The following is a 17,481-nucleotide window of genomic DNA, read 5'->3' as shown; positions in this document are numbered from 1 at the left end:
TATGAATGTGTACATGGGGAGACAATAAACAATACATGGATTCCTGCTGTAGCCATCATTGTGTTTATGACTTGTGCAATCTGTGCTGTCAGAAGACATATAAGCCTAAGAAATGTAAACTGACAAAATGGCAGATCTTGCATCTCGTGTGTTTTCCTTTAGGCTGCTCGAGTCAAGCTGCAAAGAACATTTACTCTCTCTGTGCTGTTGTTGGTGGGTCTACACCCTAGTGCCACCTCTGAAGCAGCCGCCACTGAACAAAATAACCTAATGCATGATTAATGATGTCCCTTCATGAATGCAGAGGGGCAGAGGTCATGAGGAGAACTGTGAATTTTCTAGTACAAGGAAGTCAGCATCTGACAGAATCTCAAAGTGGGACATTATGGCCATGCAGTGTCTTTCATACTACTCGGAGGGGGGGAGTTGTCTGTGAATGAATTAATTCATGAATGTATGGGTGAACACATTCTTATGACCTTTGCTCTGATGAATAAAGATAGCATGCATTCAGAGAGTAACTCAAATTGTTGACACTGTTAGTGAGTCTAGCTACTAGGAGAAATGTTATCATTTTTCCAGTATGCATTTCCTTCTGATAAACATATTGAATGGCCCATATTTCTGGACTCAATTCACATCTTGTAACATCCTTTAAATTCTCTTTGTTTTCTTATTTCCAGGGTATCTTCTAATCCAAGCCTGCTGAATCACTGGAGAAATGGAGGCCGCCAATGTGACCAGTGCAGAAGGCTTTCTCCTATTGGTCTTTTCGGATCATCCAAAGATGCAAATTCCTCTTTTTGTTGCATTTGTTCTGATTTACACAACAACGCTAATGGGAAACCTTCTTATAATGACAATAATATATATCACTTTACATCTGCATACTCCAATGTATTTTTTCCTCACAAATTTGTCTTTTCTTGATATAATATACACCTCAATCATTTTCCCACAGATGCTGGCCCACTTCTTTGAACATAAAACCTATATTTCCTTCCCTGATTGCCTCCTGCAGGTATATTTTTTCATGGCAATGGTGACATTAGAATTCATTCTACTCGCAGTCATGGCATATGACCGATATGTGGCCATTTGCAATCCCTTACGTTACACAACAATCATGAATAAGGATGTGTGTTTTCGACTTGCGGCTGGAAGCTGGGTACTTGGTCTCATGGATGTAATTCCACACACAGTACTCATTTCTGGGCTTTCCTTCTGTGCATCACATGAAATCAACCACTTCTTCTGTGATGTGACAGCCCTGCTGAAGCTTTCTTGTACCAGCACTCTCATTATTGAGGCATTGAGCTATTTTCTTGGGGCTACAGTGGCATTGATGTCATTTCTTTTAATCATCACATCTTACATCAGCATCATCTCAGCCATACTAAAACTCCAGTCAATGCAGCAGAGACAAAAGGCTTTCTCCACATGCAGTTCCCATTTAATTGTTGTTATCTTATTCTATGGGTCTGTGTGTTCTACGTATCTAAGACCATCTTCAACATATTCAATGGACTACAATAAGATAGCATCACTGTCATACATCACTGTTACTCCACTATGTAACCCCATCATTTACAGCCTGAAAAACAAAGAATTTAAAAATGCCCTGAAGATGAAAAAAAATAAAGCATAAACTGCAAGAACTATACAAAATGTATGTTTTAAATTTCACATTTATTTAAATGAAGAGCATGAAGAAAAAACAAAATCAAATGTCTGCCATTGTTCATGGCTTGTATTTGATCTTTATTTTTTTTTCTCTTCTTGTCATATGTTAATGTTGATTGAGATATGTATTTTATCTTATTGCAACAATTTTATATCGTTAAACAATAGATGTGAATTTTAAAAGAAACACTCTGTTAAGGGATAGAGATACCATTTACTATTGGTCAAAAAATATATTCCAAAGCAGCCAAATTTATTTGCAATGTATTCATTTTTTAATGGAACACTCCATCGTGCCTGCTTCAAGGTGCATGACAAAAAAATCAGTAAGTTTGTAATCAGGCTTTGTATTAGAGTAACATGAATTGGAGTTTTCCACATATCCAGCTTGTACCTTCTTAAAGTCGCAATGACTTAATGATTTCAAAATTTGGATCATAATTCCACTCAAGAAAGGTATACAAATAACACAAAATAAGTTAGAGAAATTACTATCCATTTTTTATATAATCAGAAACGTCTTAACCAATTCTCTAGAATGGTAGTGCAGGAAGCCTAAACTCTGGTCTTACAAAATTGTTTTGTAGTTCCCAGTTAGCTGATTTGGAGGGAATACAGGATAATATAAATTGTACAGTATCTTTCACTTTAAAAATCAATATCAGAATATTATTCAGGTTAGTGTGTGGTATACAGTGGAGTACATTTGTATTTTTTGGATATGTCATAGGCAGTTATCCTGAGAAGAAACAACTGCCCCAGTTTTCAAGAGTACTAAAAGCCATTTTTTTATATGATATGATATAAAAAGGTGACTCTTGCTAATTCTGGTGGTGTGCTCCTGTTGATCTTCACCCAATACAGCACTGTGGTGTATGATAGACAGTACATTTGGGCCATGGTCTTATTGATGTGATTCTTAGGTTTCTGACTTTGTCAGACTGTTCAATTTTTTGTGTGAAACTGTTTTATAGTTGAGGTAAGATTCAAGTGTTAATCCTTGTAGAAAGTTTAAAAAAAAAGGGCAGAGTCTGTAACATTTTCTCATGATGGGTCTGATAGCAGACCATAGGTTAGCTTGCAGTGTGATCAAGCAAGATTTAAGTAGTCAGGGTAAAACGGTGTACTCTATGAAACTTATTGCCAGATGTTCATTAGCCATTTCTTGTAATCAAGTTTAGGGGTGAAAACTTTGATCTTTAGGAGCGGCTTAAATTTATCATTACATTTTTTTAGGATTTCTCTGACATGAAGGGCATTGGCTACTGTGAATATCTGGACATTAGCTTAGTTTACAATTTTAGCAAATATGTTCAGTGTCTGTAATTTGATAATCTAGTCTGGACTGAAGGCATTAGAGCTGTAGATGATATTGTGAGGAAATTAGTTTATTTAGGTTCAGTTTGATATCATTTGTGGCATATGTGTGATGAAATATATAGACATTGGGCTAGAGTGTGAAAGCCATTAATGGTGTATATCTTGATATAGAGCAGTGCATCCTTCCAAACACTGTTGGAATTCAATAACTCTTTTGAGAAAATATCCCCTGATGGTTGGACATAGCAGCAGAAAATATGAGTGCTAGGGTGGATCCTTGTGGTACTGCAAATTGAACAGCAGTGGGCTCTAACAAAGAGTTATCTGTATTCATATATTAAGTTCTAATGGATGCAGGCATCCTTTGAACTCAATGCTAATTCTATTGCACTACATTTGGAATTGGATTTCATGATGAATGTTGTCAAAGGCTGCCAATTGGTCAAGGAGTAATTGGCAAGCAGTGTTTACCTTTGCAAAGATCCACTGGGAGATATTTGGGAATTTGAATATAGAGGAATTTGTTGCGAGCCCTGATCTAAGCTCAAGTTTGCAGAGGAAATCTTAATTTAACAGCGAGCACTTGATGAGGGCTTTAGGCCAGCTAAAAAGAACATTTGACTGATTTTTAGGGGAATTCTTGATTCTTGTGCAAAACATGTTGCAGGAAGAGCATGGAATCTCTGATAACAGTGTTCTGTTTACTTTGATGAGAACTTGCCATGGCTTTGAGTGGGACATTTCCAGGTGGACTCAAAATAATTGTGTGGCTTATATTTGCTAAAGCATCAGCAGCAAAAAAGAAGGAATAAAAAACAATAACCCCAATATATTAAGCAACACGATTATCATTTTAAGATGCTAAATGCCAAAACAAATTTAAATTCAACACTGCTGGAAATAAATAGGTAGAACTATGTAAGAAACTCATTATTCCTTCACAAAGTAGAGACCAACATTAGGAGGATGATGAAGGGACAACATCTACCAGCTTTATTTAAATTTCAAATGATTTTAGTTTTTTCGAAACATCTGCATAAAAATTGTACTTTTGAATACTGGGAGGAATTAGGTGTAGGTTCATTTTATTTACACAAGTGCAAATCCACTTAATGCATTCAGTATTTTCAATGTGTTTTAAATTGAAAATTGATGAATGGACACATTATCTTTTCTTGACAGTTACCTATTGATTCAGATACTGATTGGTAAATGTTTAAGATGTATATGCTTCATTGTTCTGTCCACTATCATTTACACTGTACCAGGTGAAGAGATGTCTTCAAAAAGTTGTTTTCCTGTCTCATTTGTGACAGCTAGTATATAAAGCTAAAATATCGATCTACGTTAAATATGCATGAGCTTATACTTACTATAATGAGAATAAATGCGTAACTTTATTAATTACATTTGTTAAAAAATGAAGAAAAAAGGTGTGTATGTGCCTTGTTTGTATTTTGTGATCTTTGATCGCTATCCATACATTATATATTTGCACAGGCAAGCTCAAGAATTGTCTACATGTATTTAACACACCAACCTATGTGCATATGCATGTTAACATACCTAATTTTAAGGAGCATATGTATGGGGATTTGGCATAGGGCAGCACAGCAAGTCACTGAAAGGACAGGAATGCACCGTATTTATCCAATATGGTGCATTCTTGTCTTTTCCCCCAGTGCTGGAGCACTTTTGGTGGCCTAGCACCAATGCAGGCAGGCTGCTTTTAAACTAAAAATATATGCAAATTCGACTTTGTATTTAAAAGTACTTCAAAACTACTCAATTACCTTTTTTATATAAGTCACCCCTAATTTCTCCACTAGGAGCCCCAGGAGTAGGGTGCCTTATAACGTAACTATAAGCAGGTACATTATAAAATATGTTTCATATGCCCCGGTTAGGGAAACACTGCCAATATAATTTTTCCCCTTTGTAATGCATTGTCTGCATAGGGTTTCATGGGAATATGTTAATAAAGTATAATTATAGACAGAAGTCAGCTAAATTAATATTACAAAGACTTGACATATTAGTCAGAACATATACAACAACTTGCCATTGGTAGATTTGGTATAACTATCACAGAAAATAAGTTATAGAACTTTCTTTTATGTGAGTCAAAAACCAGACTTCCAGCAGCCCTCTCTTGATAGGTCAACCTCTCCCAGGCTGAGCCAAGCTGTCTTAATGAAGTGTGAAGTATCCTGACTCAAGGCAAAGTATTTCCTGTAGACAGGGAACTGCAGCAGCAGATGCAGAAAGCAGGAAGAGGGTGGGGTGGCCAAACTGGTCTTCAAAGGAAGAATGATAGTTTTGGGCAGCACAGGCTCACCCCCACATCCTATACCCCACCCACACTGGAGCCCCAGTAATAACATTAGTGAGGGATCTGGAAGGGGAGTGTTAGGGAAAACTAGCCACGCCAGTGGGTTGATTTAACCAGACCTTAACCTCCAGAAGTAAGATTCTCTATTTTGGATTATTGAGTACAGCACCTTCTGGGTCAAGATTTTTTCCACACTTTGGAGGAAGTGGTCATACTTCTGGGTGTCACCTTTTATCCCATTGGCCAGGGATGCACCCCCCTCTTTGTTGCCCAAGGACTGTGAACAGATATGGGAGAGCTGCAAAGCACTTCAGATCCCTGCCTAAAACTTCAAGGAGAAGAAGGACTGCCCTGCTGGAATCCTGGCCTGCATCAAGTGGATTGCACTCTGAGGGACTGCACCTGCTGCACACACTTTGGGAAGTACTGCCCTAAGGACCTTGCTTTCCTCTACAAAGTAAAGGAGTAGACTCCCAGAAAGCAACAGGTTGAAAGAGCTCCACCTGCATAATCTCCACCAAGGAAAAGCCAGCTGACCACCTTCAGCTGGATGTTTAAGGATTTGGCTTGGTACATTGTAGGAGACGTAGTCCCAACATCCCAAGGAGAAAATCAGAGCTGCTGGACTCTTTGATCTGTGTTGTGGAGACTTTTAATCCCAAATAGAAAATTCTGGAACCATCTCTAGAAGTTTAGAGAAGATTGGCAAATTTTTTGGGAAAAAGCTCTTTAAGGTGATTGACCGGTTGATGAGAGCCAAGCCACTGATGTCGAACTGCGACCCAGCCTGAAATCTAGGTTTGGCCTGCTGAAGCTCCTGAGCTCTTCTTAATTTACGAGACTTCCAGGAGTTGAACAAGGACTCGCACTGGACCCAGCTGACGACAACAACATAAATCTGACACAAAACTTGGCTCGTTCAACAATGAGAGAGAAAGCGCCAAAAAAAGTGAGAAGGTAAAATTTTGACTGGGGCCTCCCGCTTAGTGTATCCTACTAGGGCTTCATCGAGGTCAGCCTCAACGTTTGACTTTGTCCCGATGAAGCATGACCAGATGTCTCAAATTGGTGCTATAGGTTTTTAAGCATGATTTAGTGTTTATTCTTTAAAAAATCATATCTCCAGTTCCCTACTTTGGATTTTTGTCAGTTTGGTGTCTATTTGTTCATACAAATATATCATATTCTATAAATTGGAGTTGGATTTGTATTGTCTATTGTGGCTTACTTTTTTAATGTATTAGTGTTTTTAATCACTTTAAACACCTGTCTCCTAAGTTAAGCCTGCCTGCAAGCAGCCAGTGTCAAAACCTTGGCATTATTGTGTTTATGGCCTTCATTACAAGCGGTACATCCCTACTTATCACTACACATGGGAACACCCACCACAATGCCCATGGAACACCTCCCTAGTACAGAGTAAGGCAACAGAGCGATTTGCATTGCCTTGCCTTGCCTTACTCCATATCTATAATGCCATTCAAAGCAATGCAAAGTGGCTATGTATGGCCTCATAAATATGATTTGATAGTTTCCCTGCTGAAGCATCACGAAAAGTGATGCTACGGTGGTGCAAGGGGCTCATAAATATGCCCCCATCTGTAGAAGCACTGGATAAGTAAAGAAAGACAGTGCATTTCCAAAAGGATTCTTCATGAAGTTTTTAAATTCTTAACTCTGCACCAACTGGTTTAAAAGAATTGCCTGATTATGGTTTAAATTTGGTGAAGGATCCCTGTCATAAATTGATGGCCCAAACTGTACCACACTTGTGGTTCATTCACCTCATTTTCAGCCTGCAAACAAAAGTTTTTACGATGGTGGGGCATCAGCTCGCTCTGCCGTTGGAAACTTTTTAAATGATGTACTGTCCAGGATAGAGACCTCTGTTTTCAGAGACGGACACTCTGCCTTTTTTAGGGCAGAGTGACACAGACTAGATTTCCCTGCCTGATGCCCGCAAGTTTGGGGCAAAGAACTCGGAACTTCGGCAAAAGATTCTAAAAGCCTGAAGGGGAAGAGGCATTCCACAGAGGAGCACATTGTGATTGGAAACTATTCCATCTGCATCCTTTCAGCACTTCTGGCCACCTGGGAGGCAGCATTTTACAGATATTATTGTGAGTGGCATGGATGTGAAACAAAACACCATTTGTGGAAATGAAGAAGGAATGTTAGGCTGATAAGAAGCATGTCGAGGAGAAGTAAACCACCAATTAACTGGTAGCTGAAATGTTTTTTTACCTACCTGCTTCACAGCTTAGTCTCACCCTTATTTAGCAACAACTGTTCTGTATCATTCACCCACATAGCCTACCTAGACACGCTGCACCTGTGATCATACTCATAGTGCCAGATAACAATCAATTCAAGCATACAGATCGATGTTTCTTTTCCAGGTTCAACCATAGTAATTCTCACTATGAAACATTGGCTCACCAGTTCACTCTTGCACACTCCTAGATTCTCACTGGTACTGCTTCAGACCTCCAGTAGCCTCCTATTTTACCACTCATGACATCCAAGACAAATATTCTAGCCATGATACCAGATTAAATACAGTACATACCATGAAGGTTCCACTATGTAGTTCTTGTGGCTCTATGAAACTGCCCCTTTACCCCATCCATCAGTGGTGATGTGTCAGCGTTGCTGGTTTCATTGACCTCTCCACACCTGCCTTGTCTACCACTCTTTGCGGACTGTTGATCATGTCTTCAAGAATCCATGTACAGACTCCACATACTGATCACACCCATACTTTCCTCTTCTGTAACTGCGCCTTCCACGTTTTCTGACTTGATTGGCAGGCTTTGTCAATAGAGAGGCATGGTATCATTACACAATTGAAACTGTTGCTCTCCTATCACCATACCCTGCATGTGCAGCCTTTCAAACACCACTCCCCCACTACTAAGTGTGGGCTTCAATAAGTGCAACTTGACTATATCTCTGTCATGGTAGGACAACTTTCTTTGGAGTTAATCAGTGAAGAGGACTCAAGTTGCAATCAGGCATATGCTCATTGCTATCCTAAGCTGTTATGAGCTGCATGCAGCACCAAAATGACCTGCCCCTGACCAAGATGAATTCCAACCATGATACATGAAGGGTATGATGCAGCCAACAACTAAAGGCATATGGTTCTTCAGCAGAACAGTTTCACCATATGTGTGAAAACAAAACAAACAACACGGCCTAGGCATAGGAGCAAACTGTTTTGCTCCTTTCAATCTCAACTTCTTGAACACATTAAACAATTTACAACTACAACACTAAAAGCATGAGTTCTGACATGCAGCCACACAGTATGTGAAACCTAACTCATAGAGACTCACAAATGTACATTGAAATAGCTGCATGCCCTTAGGCAAACATCTGTGCATTTGACCCTCACTTCCATCCTTATTGACCAGATGTAAAAGAGTAACACTGCCAATCAATGTCGCCATTGCAGTTGTACAGGACCATGCTCAACTTTGAAAAGTGGTCCTATCAGACCTGCGAATCTGCCCTGACCTGACTTTGTTGACATGTTCATTGAAGCTTTCTATTGCTCTCGCAAAGTGCTACCTACAAACTTCAAAGGGTAAGGCCCAAGGACTTCTAAGAGACCACTGTGGAAAACTAAAACTGAGCAACCTGAATACAACCTTGACCTAATATAGATGTAAACCTGTTGTTTTATAGCAGGCATAGTTAAGAATATTGCACAGTCTTCCTCTCTAATCTGCAATCGTCCAACGAAATAGCTTGTGTTATGTTAAAACCCAGTGCTCTACCCAATGTTCTAATGAGCAAATATATGAATCCCCTGAAATACAAAAGATGAATGGTTGATGAGACCGCACCACCTGCCTCAACTCTCTAGTTATCTTGTTCATGCGTGCTCAAACACAGGCAGAGTAACATTCTGGGAAGTTAGGGAAATTGTTCTCAGACTTTGTCAATCGAGAACTGTGGATCTTTGAACACTGTCATTTGCAAGTGGTACCACAATTTTGGTTGACCCAATGTAAACATCTACGTTTCCTCAAAGGTAACACAAGTTTGTGCATGCTCAGAATAATACAATTTACAAAGTTACATGGCTTTATTAACCACCCTCAAGACACTTTGAAATGATGCATAAAACTCTCTACAATCTAAATGCCTAATCAGGCAATGACCTAACGTAATACTCAACAGCCCAGACAGGAACTGGTTTCTCCATGACAGTGAAGTATATTTAATACTTGGCTTATTGTATGTGTCTTAATATATTTTACATACAAATCATGTTTGTTATTTGTGAGTTTCAAGATTGTTTTGTGTCACTTCACTGCCAAGATTATTTGGGGGAATGCATCAACCAAGTAAACCAAGGAGATATGTATTTGTCTATCACAATGAGGAAGATCCTATGATTATTGTCAATTTGGTTGATTAAATGTTCTCAGGAAGTTTTTATCCTGAATGCTTCTAGTTTATAGATCCGTCAGCGTCTTCACAGCTGCAGAAATATAATGTAAAGAACATATGTGTGAATCCATAAGGTGCTAGTTATGTTCAAGGTTTATGGAGTTCAAACAAAGAAATAACTTCTTGAAACTGAATTCAGTTTCCAGCGTAGACTTGAAGTCTGCTCGAAATTTTGTTCTTAGTTTTTCTATTCAAATGTTTAAGCCCTAAAAATAAAATTAACCTCAATGTTTCGGTCTATAGGCAAGTAGATAACGAGCCTATCCGGCATTCATCTAGAATCTGGATCTGATAATGTCAGACCGGACTTTTTATTATAAAAATATGTAAATGTTACAATTTATTTCCCTAAATATTAGCTTCAATGTCTCCTAAGCCATGTAATGTTCTGTGCATTTGTTTAGCTTAAAATTTAACAGTATAGTCATTAAAGCTCTTTCTGTCTTTGAATGTATCGTGTTTGATATTTCAGCCTTCCATAGCTTTTCAACAGTTTAATGGTACAGTCTGAAAGAAATTGGGGAATAAGTTGACAGAGATAAGTACTCATCTGAAGAAATACCCACAATCGATGTCAGGGTAAACCATTATGGTCACTAAATTAGCCTCAGCCCAAACCTCTGGAAGTTATGGCCCAGAGCAGATAGGCTTAACTTAGAAGCAATGTGCAAAGTATTTATGCAGGACAAAAACAGTAAAAAAGTAAAAACACAGCACAAGAAAAACTCCAAACCAAGTACAAAATTGAGTAAATAAAAAAACAAATGACACAGAAACAACAAAATCCAATAAGGGAAACTGGATATTGGTATTTTTAAAATTGAAATACGAAACTATCCCCAAAAAGTATTAAGTGCCAACTGTGGGCATCTGGTTGAGCTTGACCAGGACCTAGGTGCACGTTAAGGCTGACCGTGATGGAATGTATGCAGAATACAGTAACCAGGTGCTATTCAGTCGAATGTTTTAGTTTTCTACTCAGTCTCTGAAATGGAAATGAGACATCCTCAGTGGGGCAAAGCAGCAGGGTCAGGCTGAAGATGGGCAAATGTCATGGGATAGCTACTGGGTGAGGTCTCGGTAGAGCCAATCATTTCTCATTCAGAAAAGGTCCCACTCTGGCAGGATACGTTTGACACCTTCCCCTAATTTATACCTACAATATGCATTTGTTTCAGAGCATTTTAAATCAAGAGTCCATTGACTTCCTGAATAAATGGAAACATATAACTTGACCAGAAGTGGTGGTTTTCTAATTTTGGACTTTTCAGACCATCGACAGCTACAAATTTTTCTTTTTTCGCATTTACAATTACTTACACAATAACTTTTTGGGCAAACCTTCTTGTGATGCCACTCATTTACATACATACCCATCTCCACACTGATATATTGTTTTCTCAAAAAATTGACTTTTCTTGACATTGCTTACACAGTCATTTTTCCCCATATGCTGGCCCACTTCGTTTTACAAGAAACACATATTTCTTGCATTTCTATGCATTGTGTGTGAGGCTCACTTCCCTGAACATGCCATGCTAACATAGGTAACCCAAGGTTGCCCATATTTGCTTATTGCTGTGCAGGAAGGTCAGGAATGCCTCCCTAGGTGACACTGACAAGGAGGCAGAGGATGCACTGTCAGTGCCTGTGCCATACCTATTACTAACAGGGTTATTTTTCATTCTCCCTAGTAGTGGCCTTCTGGGCCTTCTCAGGTGTCGAGGGAGCCTCCTTGAAAGAAAGAAAAACTGTTAGATGAACCCCCCTCGCCATGTTTCAATGCAGGGCTCTTCCGGCAGAGGACACTTCACCCTAGAGTTCAAGTAAGAATTGTACATATCCAGATTTAGTCAGTTTTCTTTTTTCAACAGGGAGAATGACACTGGAACACCACACTCCATTTATCCCATGAAAACCTCAAGTGTATGTCACATTAGAGGAGAGGAAGCACTATTTCTATACCATGCATCATACACCACAACAGTACATAAACATTCCTTAAAGTATGCATTCATATGATGTTTGAATTCTCATGGTCTATCAATTCAAACATTAATATGAAACTTTTTCTAGAAATAAGAAAACTGTTGAGACTGTTTCCATTTTTGAACATCCGTTTTAGAATGGTTGTTTGTTATTTGTACGGATATTATGCCACTGGAACAATTATACCAGATTTAGGTACCACTACGGCAATAATGTCCACAATATATAATAGATTGGCACCATTATTCAGTAATTATCGGGTTAGTCTGATGGTTGTACCCTTGCTCTGGGATTCTTGAAAGTATACCCAAACCTACACTATTGCATTTCATAGCCAAAACTTTGGGTGAAACATAACAACCGGGGCATCCCTCAAAATTGATTAAAAGCAGTCATCACATTCTACTCAGACACCTGGGTAAAGATAAGAGTCAGCACTGGATGGGCCACCACGGGTAAAATCAAGCCAAACAAAGGCTTGAAGCAAGGTTGCACACTGACACCACCTCTATTTAATCTGTACCTGGCTGACCTTCCCGACTATCTGGCACCGGTGAGGGCCTTCTCAACTAAAATGGCCGCCCTCGAAATCGCATCACTCCAGTACGCGGACGATATGTTCCTTTTAGAACAAACAGCGAATGGCCTCCAGAGACTCTTTATGACACTACTTGTCGATTGTAAGGCCAATTACCTCAAAATTAATATAATAAAAACAAAGGTGATAATAATCTCCTGGAAGTTGCTAACAAGTGGGTCATGGTCCATCGAGGCAAAGGCCATTAAGGTGGTGACCACCTACAAATACTTGAGAGTTTGATTGGACTACAGGGGCCGTTTAGCAGCACACATCACTGCCCAACACGGGGCAGCAAATCCCCTTGAAAGGGCCTTTTGTAAAGTAAAAAAAATCAATGAACACCTCGGATTTATCTCCGCTTCTGAAGGTGATAGGAAGTATGGGGCGCAACCTACACAAGCAGAATGGCCAGCAGGATGGGCACAGCATAGTCAACCTGTTTTCAAAGAGCATCTCTGCTTCCAAACTGCACTTCACATACCCAAATCCACCTAGAGCTCGAGTTGACCATGCGGCAATGGCTATTCAGAGCCAAGGGGCATATTATCAAGCACGGCAATACAATTATTGCCGCTTTAGCAGCATAAAACTGCGATAATGGGCTTGATAATATGCCGCAGAGATTTCCAATAGAAGCCCATGTTGACACCAGAACATGGACTTCTATTGGAATCCCCAAGGGCATATTATCAAGCCCATTATCGCCACTTTAGCGGCAGTTTTCGTAGCTTATAGCCTGAAGCCAAACAGGAGCGCACACTGAAAAACTCCATCTAGAAATGAATAGGTAACCAGTCAAGTAACCCGGCAACAAGCTGCCACAAGTTCTAAATACACACTTTGGAGGCTTTAGAAGCATGTACAATCTGCATAAGTGGGCTACCGGCACCGTGGTGGCCAAGCTGCTGATCAAACAAGCTAGGCTAATATCAGCAGACCATGATGCACAAGCTATGAAAAATGGGGCATAATAGTCCGGCTTCGCTATTTTATGAGCCAGGGTCCCTTCCATCCTACCTTTCCCGCCACTCAATCTTACCATGAAATGACAGCTAATGGGCTTCGGAAGTCCTATTGGTATGGGAGGAGGAACCTAGACGAGAAGGACATGAGATGCTGCCTCTGTGCTGAGGGGGGGAATCTGCCAGGAGTTGATCCTGCTAAGGGAGTTCTGGCTTCGACAGCTCGGGCGCATCTTGAATGGCCAGACCTGCCAAGAAGCCATAGAAGTGTGCCTTAGAGGGGGATCTGCACACTTGGCTGCCCACTTTGGGAAATGTACGAAAGCTGCAGTAGTACTGCTGTTTTCGTGACAACCACAAGATATTGTACATGACCAGCAAAGCCTCTACCAGCCATTGAAGAGAAATCCGACTCCCGGACTTCACACACACAGACCAACTTTGATATCGGGAATGTTGGAATTTGTGGGGAATCACTCCCTTCCAAGCCATTTGATTTTAATATATCACTTGATCTCATTTAAAGACTTATTTATGTGTGGTGTTTTATTTTTTGTGCAGTTGTTTTTATTAATATGCAAGGGTTTTTAGATTGTAAATATTTTAAGTAGCCGCACAGTAAATACATAAATCTGAACTTGCACTACTCCTGAGAAATCACTGGTGCATGCTCATATTTGGCTCAGTGGGTCTGATGTTCTAAATGCTTTTACACTCACAAACAGTCTGAATCTTCTTCTTGAATGAACAATTGTAAACCCTATAGCCCCTCTCAACAGCCTCCCAGTTCCAGTTGTGGGACTCCAGGAACAGCAGGGTAGGGCAGAAATGAAACTGGCCTAGTAAAGCTTATTGCTGATGCTGCCTGCTTCGATCGTGGGCAGTTCCAAGGGTACCAAAGTCCAAGTCATTGGTAGCAGCTGCTACTAATAGCCTCTTCTCATTGATATCCATATAAGGGCATCAGCCTGACTTCAGGGATAGGGAGACACTTTCACTAAATACACAGTGAGCCTCTGCCCTCTCTCCAGAAGGTGTTCAACGGGTATTGACATCCTCATTATTACTATATATATATATATATATACTACCTACTGGCAGTCGCCAGTAGGTAGTTATAGTTAGGACCTATTTTCCATAGGAAATCCGCAACATTCTATTTGGAATAACATTGGCGTCGATTGATGAATCTTGGTGAAATTTTCCAAACTTTTGGCCAGCTCCGGTCTGCTCCTATCCTGAAAATTTCACGGTGATTCGTCAAGCGGGGGCTGAGAAAAAGGGGGTCCCAAAACACGTTTTTCCCATAGGACCTGTTGACGCAGCTACAGCCCGAAGTGCTGAACGGAATTAAACCAAATTTTGCAAAGAGGTAGTCCTCATTTCAGACTCCTGCCTTTTGCTTAAATGATGTAAATCCGTTCAGTAGAGAAAATCAAAAGTAAAATCACATATATATCTGGGCGGAGCCTAACCACACATCTCATCGTGAGATCTGATTGGCTGTCAGCACTTCATCCAAGAAGTTTTGGCAGCCATCTTGGGACCAATATACATGATAGCACCTCATTAAAAAGCATTGCAGTTAATAGAATGTTTTAAGACTTTAGTTACATTATAAATCATTTGTTGATGGTACCATACTCATTTTAGGAATTGTGGTGTGTTCTAAGGTGATTTTACCATGTGAAAAAGCCTTCTGCTGTGATATCATGAATCATGTTTGAGAGAAAACTATTTTCTCATGCTTTTCCCACACAGGTTTGGATGGTGATCTATAAGCTAAACTGAGAGCATATTTTCTGTAATTTCACATTATCTTTCTCAGTCATGTGAGAATGAAGTCTGACATTCTCTGTAAAACATGTACATCCAACAAGGGCAGAGACTGTCAGTTGATTCCTTTGTGTTCTACTAGATAGATAGATAGATAGATAGATAATGAGCTTTATTCGATATGTATAAAAACAATATCATAAAAGTGCAAACACGAATATAAAAAATCCATTTAAAACAAATTAAAATTTCAATTATTTTGTAACGTAGTTAAGATCAAATAAAAGTACAGATACACAATCAAAGCATCAAGATATATATCAACGTAGGTCTGCATTGATGTCCGCTGCCTCAAGGTCATTTTCAGGTAAGATGAAATAGCTGCCAGGGCTAAAGGAGTTTCCAGGGTTTTTAGTTTTTGGTAAGCCATTTTACATGAACGTAATCCCCATGATTTAAGCAACGGTTTTAAAAAAAATAGTCCTTGGCAATTGATAAAATCCACAGAATAGAATACAATGAATGTTAGATTGGGTTGAAAGGTCATCGCAAGGACACCTCGGTAAGTCACTGGACCAACAATTTGGATTGGGAAAAGTTAGAAGTCTAAAAAAAGTGTTAGTACGAAAATGGGTCAGGAGCATGCAGGTAAACGGAGATGGTTCTAAAAGTAAAAATTGCTGGTACCACTCATAATGGTCGATTCTTGGTAATCCGCAATAGTGCTCTTTTGTTTTTCTAGGGACCATCGATGACAGCTCCAGTAATTTAGAACAAGACGTTTTAACGTAACTTTTGCTATATTAACTAAGGTTGAAGGGTCAGTAAAAAATTCAGGATGCCCTATATCTGTGGACAGCCTCTTGACGTAGTTCAACCATTTTATGTTCTTGGCGTCTTTCAATTTTAGACAGTCTGTAATAATTTACCTGTTAAAAGGTATCTCTTCATTGGTCCAGACTTTATGCCATAAAATAAGGGGGGAAGAATTGATCGTGTCAGCGATGTATGTGAGGCCCAATTCGGTGTGCACCATATAGGTGGGGGTGCCAGGAGGGACAGCCAGGAGATAACGTAAGAAAGCATTCTCGAGACGTTGAATTTGATCAACGGGTTCAATCCCCCAAATCCCGGATCCATAGGTGCCAGTTGAGATGCACTTCGCCCGATAGATCTGGAGTAAAGGGCTTATTGGTCGACCCCCTAGTTTTTTAGAAAAGTTGGTCAGTGCTCCTATGGCTTTATACAATGCTAAGCCTCTGGCTTGAGCCGCAGCTCCCCAAGTGCCCCTCTTGTTAAAAGTAATGCCCAAATAAGGGAAACTATCAATATTATCCAATTTGTTGCCATTCAGGAAGATAGAACATGGCTTTTTTCCAATCCCTAGGCCACAAGACATGGTGTAAGTTTTAGAGGTATTAACGTTTAGACCTCTCCTTGACATGAAGTCAGTAAATTCATTGACTGCCCTTTGTAGCCCCATGCGGGTCTGGGACATAATTGCGGCATCGTCTGCTTAAAGCAGAATGGGTATAGGTTTGCCGTTTATTGTGGGATAGTCATGAAAGGTTCTGTTCAGATGGTGGCTAACGGAGTTGATATAAAGGGTAAAAAGTAAGGGAGCTAATATACAACCCTGTCTGACGCCTCGCCTGATGAAAAACCTGTCAGAACAATCTCCATTATTACCATATCTCACACGGGCTGATGCGTCCCTGTACAGCTCTTTAATAAATGAAAGAATAGGGGGATCTAAACCGATCTCTGCAAGGGTTTCCCATAACTGCGTATGGTCAACACAGTCAAATGCAGAGCTGAGGTCTACAAAGGTTATGAACAGATTGCCTTTTTTGGCCTGAGTATATTTGGCTATTATAAAGGTCAAATTTAGACCCTGTTCAATAGTGCCCTTACCTTGTATGAAGCCATATTGCAAGTTGGAGATAATATCTTGATCGCTTAACCAGTCATGTATTCTGTTTAAAATAATTCGCCCGGCAACCTTCATGAGGGAGTCTAAAAGTGAGATTGGGCGATAGTTGGCGGAATTATCCCTCACGCCTTTTTTAAAAATCGGGACGACAATTGCCTCAGGCCAAGTGGGAATAAAACCAGTGGTGTTCAAAGAATTCAATACATTAGTAAGCAGTGGAGCCCAGAGATCAGGCTGTGATTTGAAAACGTCTATTGGGACGCAACCCGGGCCTGGGGCTTTCCCAGAGGGACTTTGTTTTAGGGCCATCAGCACTTCGGCATGGTCGAATAGAATGTTTAAGGGGAAAAAAGTAGTGATAGTTAAATCAGAGGGGGAATTGGAGTCACTTTCCCTCTCATGCAATCGATTAGCCGAATCAGTAGGGTTGGATAATGTGCTAAAA

At 39.9% G+C, this 17,481-nt stretch overlaps 1 protein-coding gene across 1 annotated transcript; it reads left to right on the top strand.

Moving 5' to 3' along the window:
* The first annotated feature begins 721 nt into the window (after positions 1–721).
* LOC146813169 (olfactory receptor 5V1-like) lies at positions 722–1,648 on the top strand. The gene has a single exon (XM_085615282.1). The coding sequence runs from the start codon at positions 722–724 to the stop codon at positions 1,646–1,648; it is 927 nt and encodes a 308-aa protein (XP_085471408.1).
* Positions 1,649–17,481: the final 15,833 nt, after the last annotated feature.

Source organism: Triturus cristatus, chromosome 7 (assembly GCF_964204655.1).
Source record: "Triturus cristatus chromosome 7, aTriCri1.1, whole genome shotgun sequence".
Lineage (NCBI taxonomy): Eukaryota > Metazoa > Chordata > Amphibia > Caudata > Salamandridae > Triturus > Triturus cristatus.
The sequence above is the reverse complement of the archived record's forward strand: the minus strand, read 5'-3'. Positions and strand labels throughout refer to the sequence as shown.

Excerpts from the sequence above, each read along its gene's own strand:
- LOC146813169 (XM_085615282.1), top strand. The coding sequence starts at position 722 with ATGGAGGCCGCCAATGTGACCAGTGCAGAAGGCTTTCTCCTATTGGTC.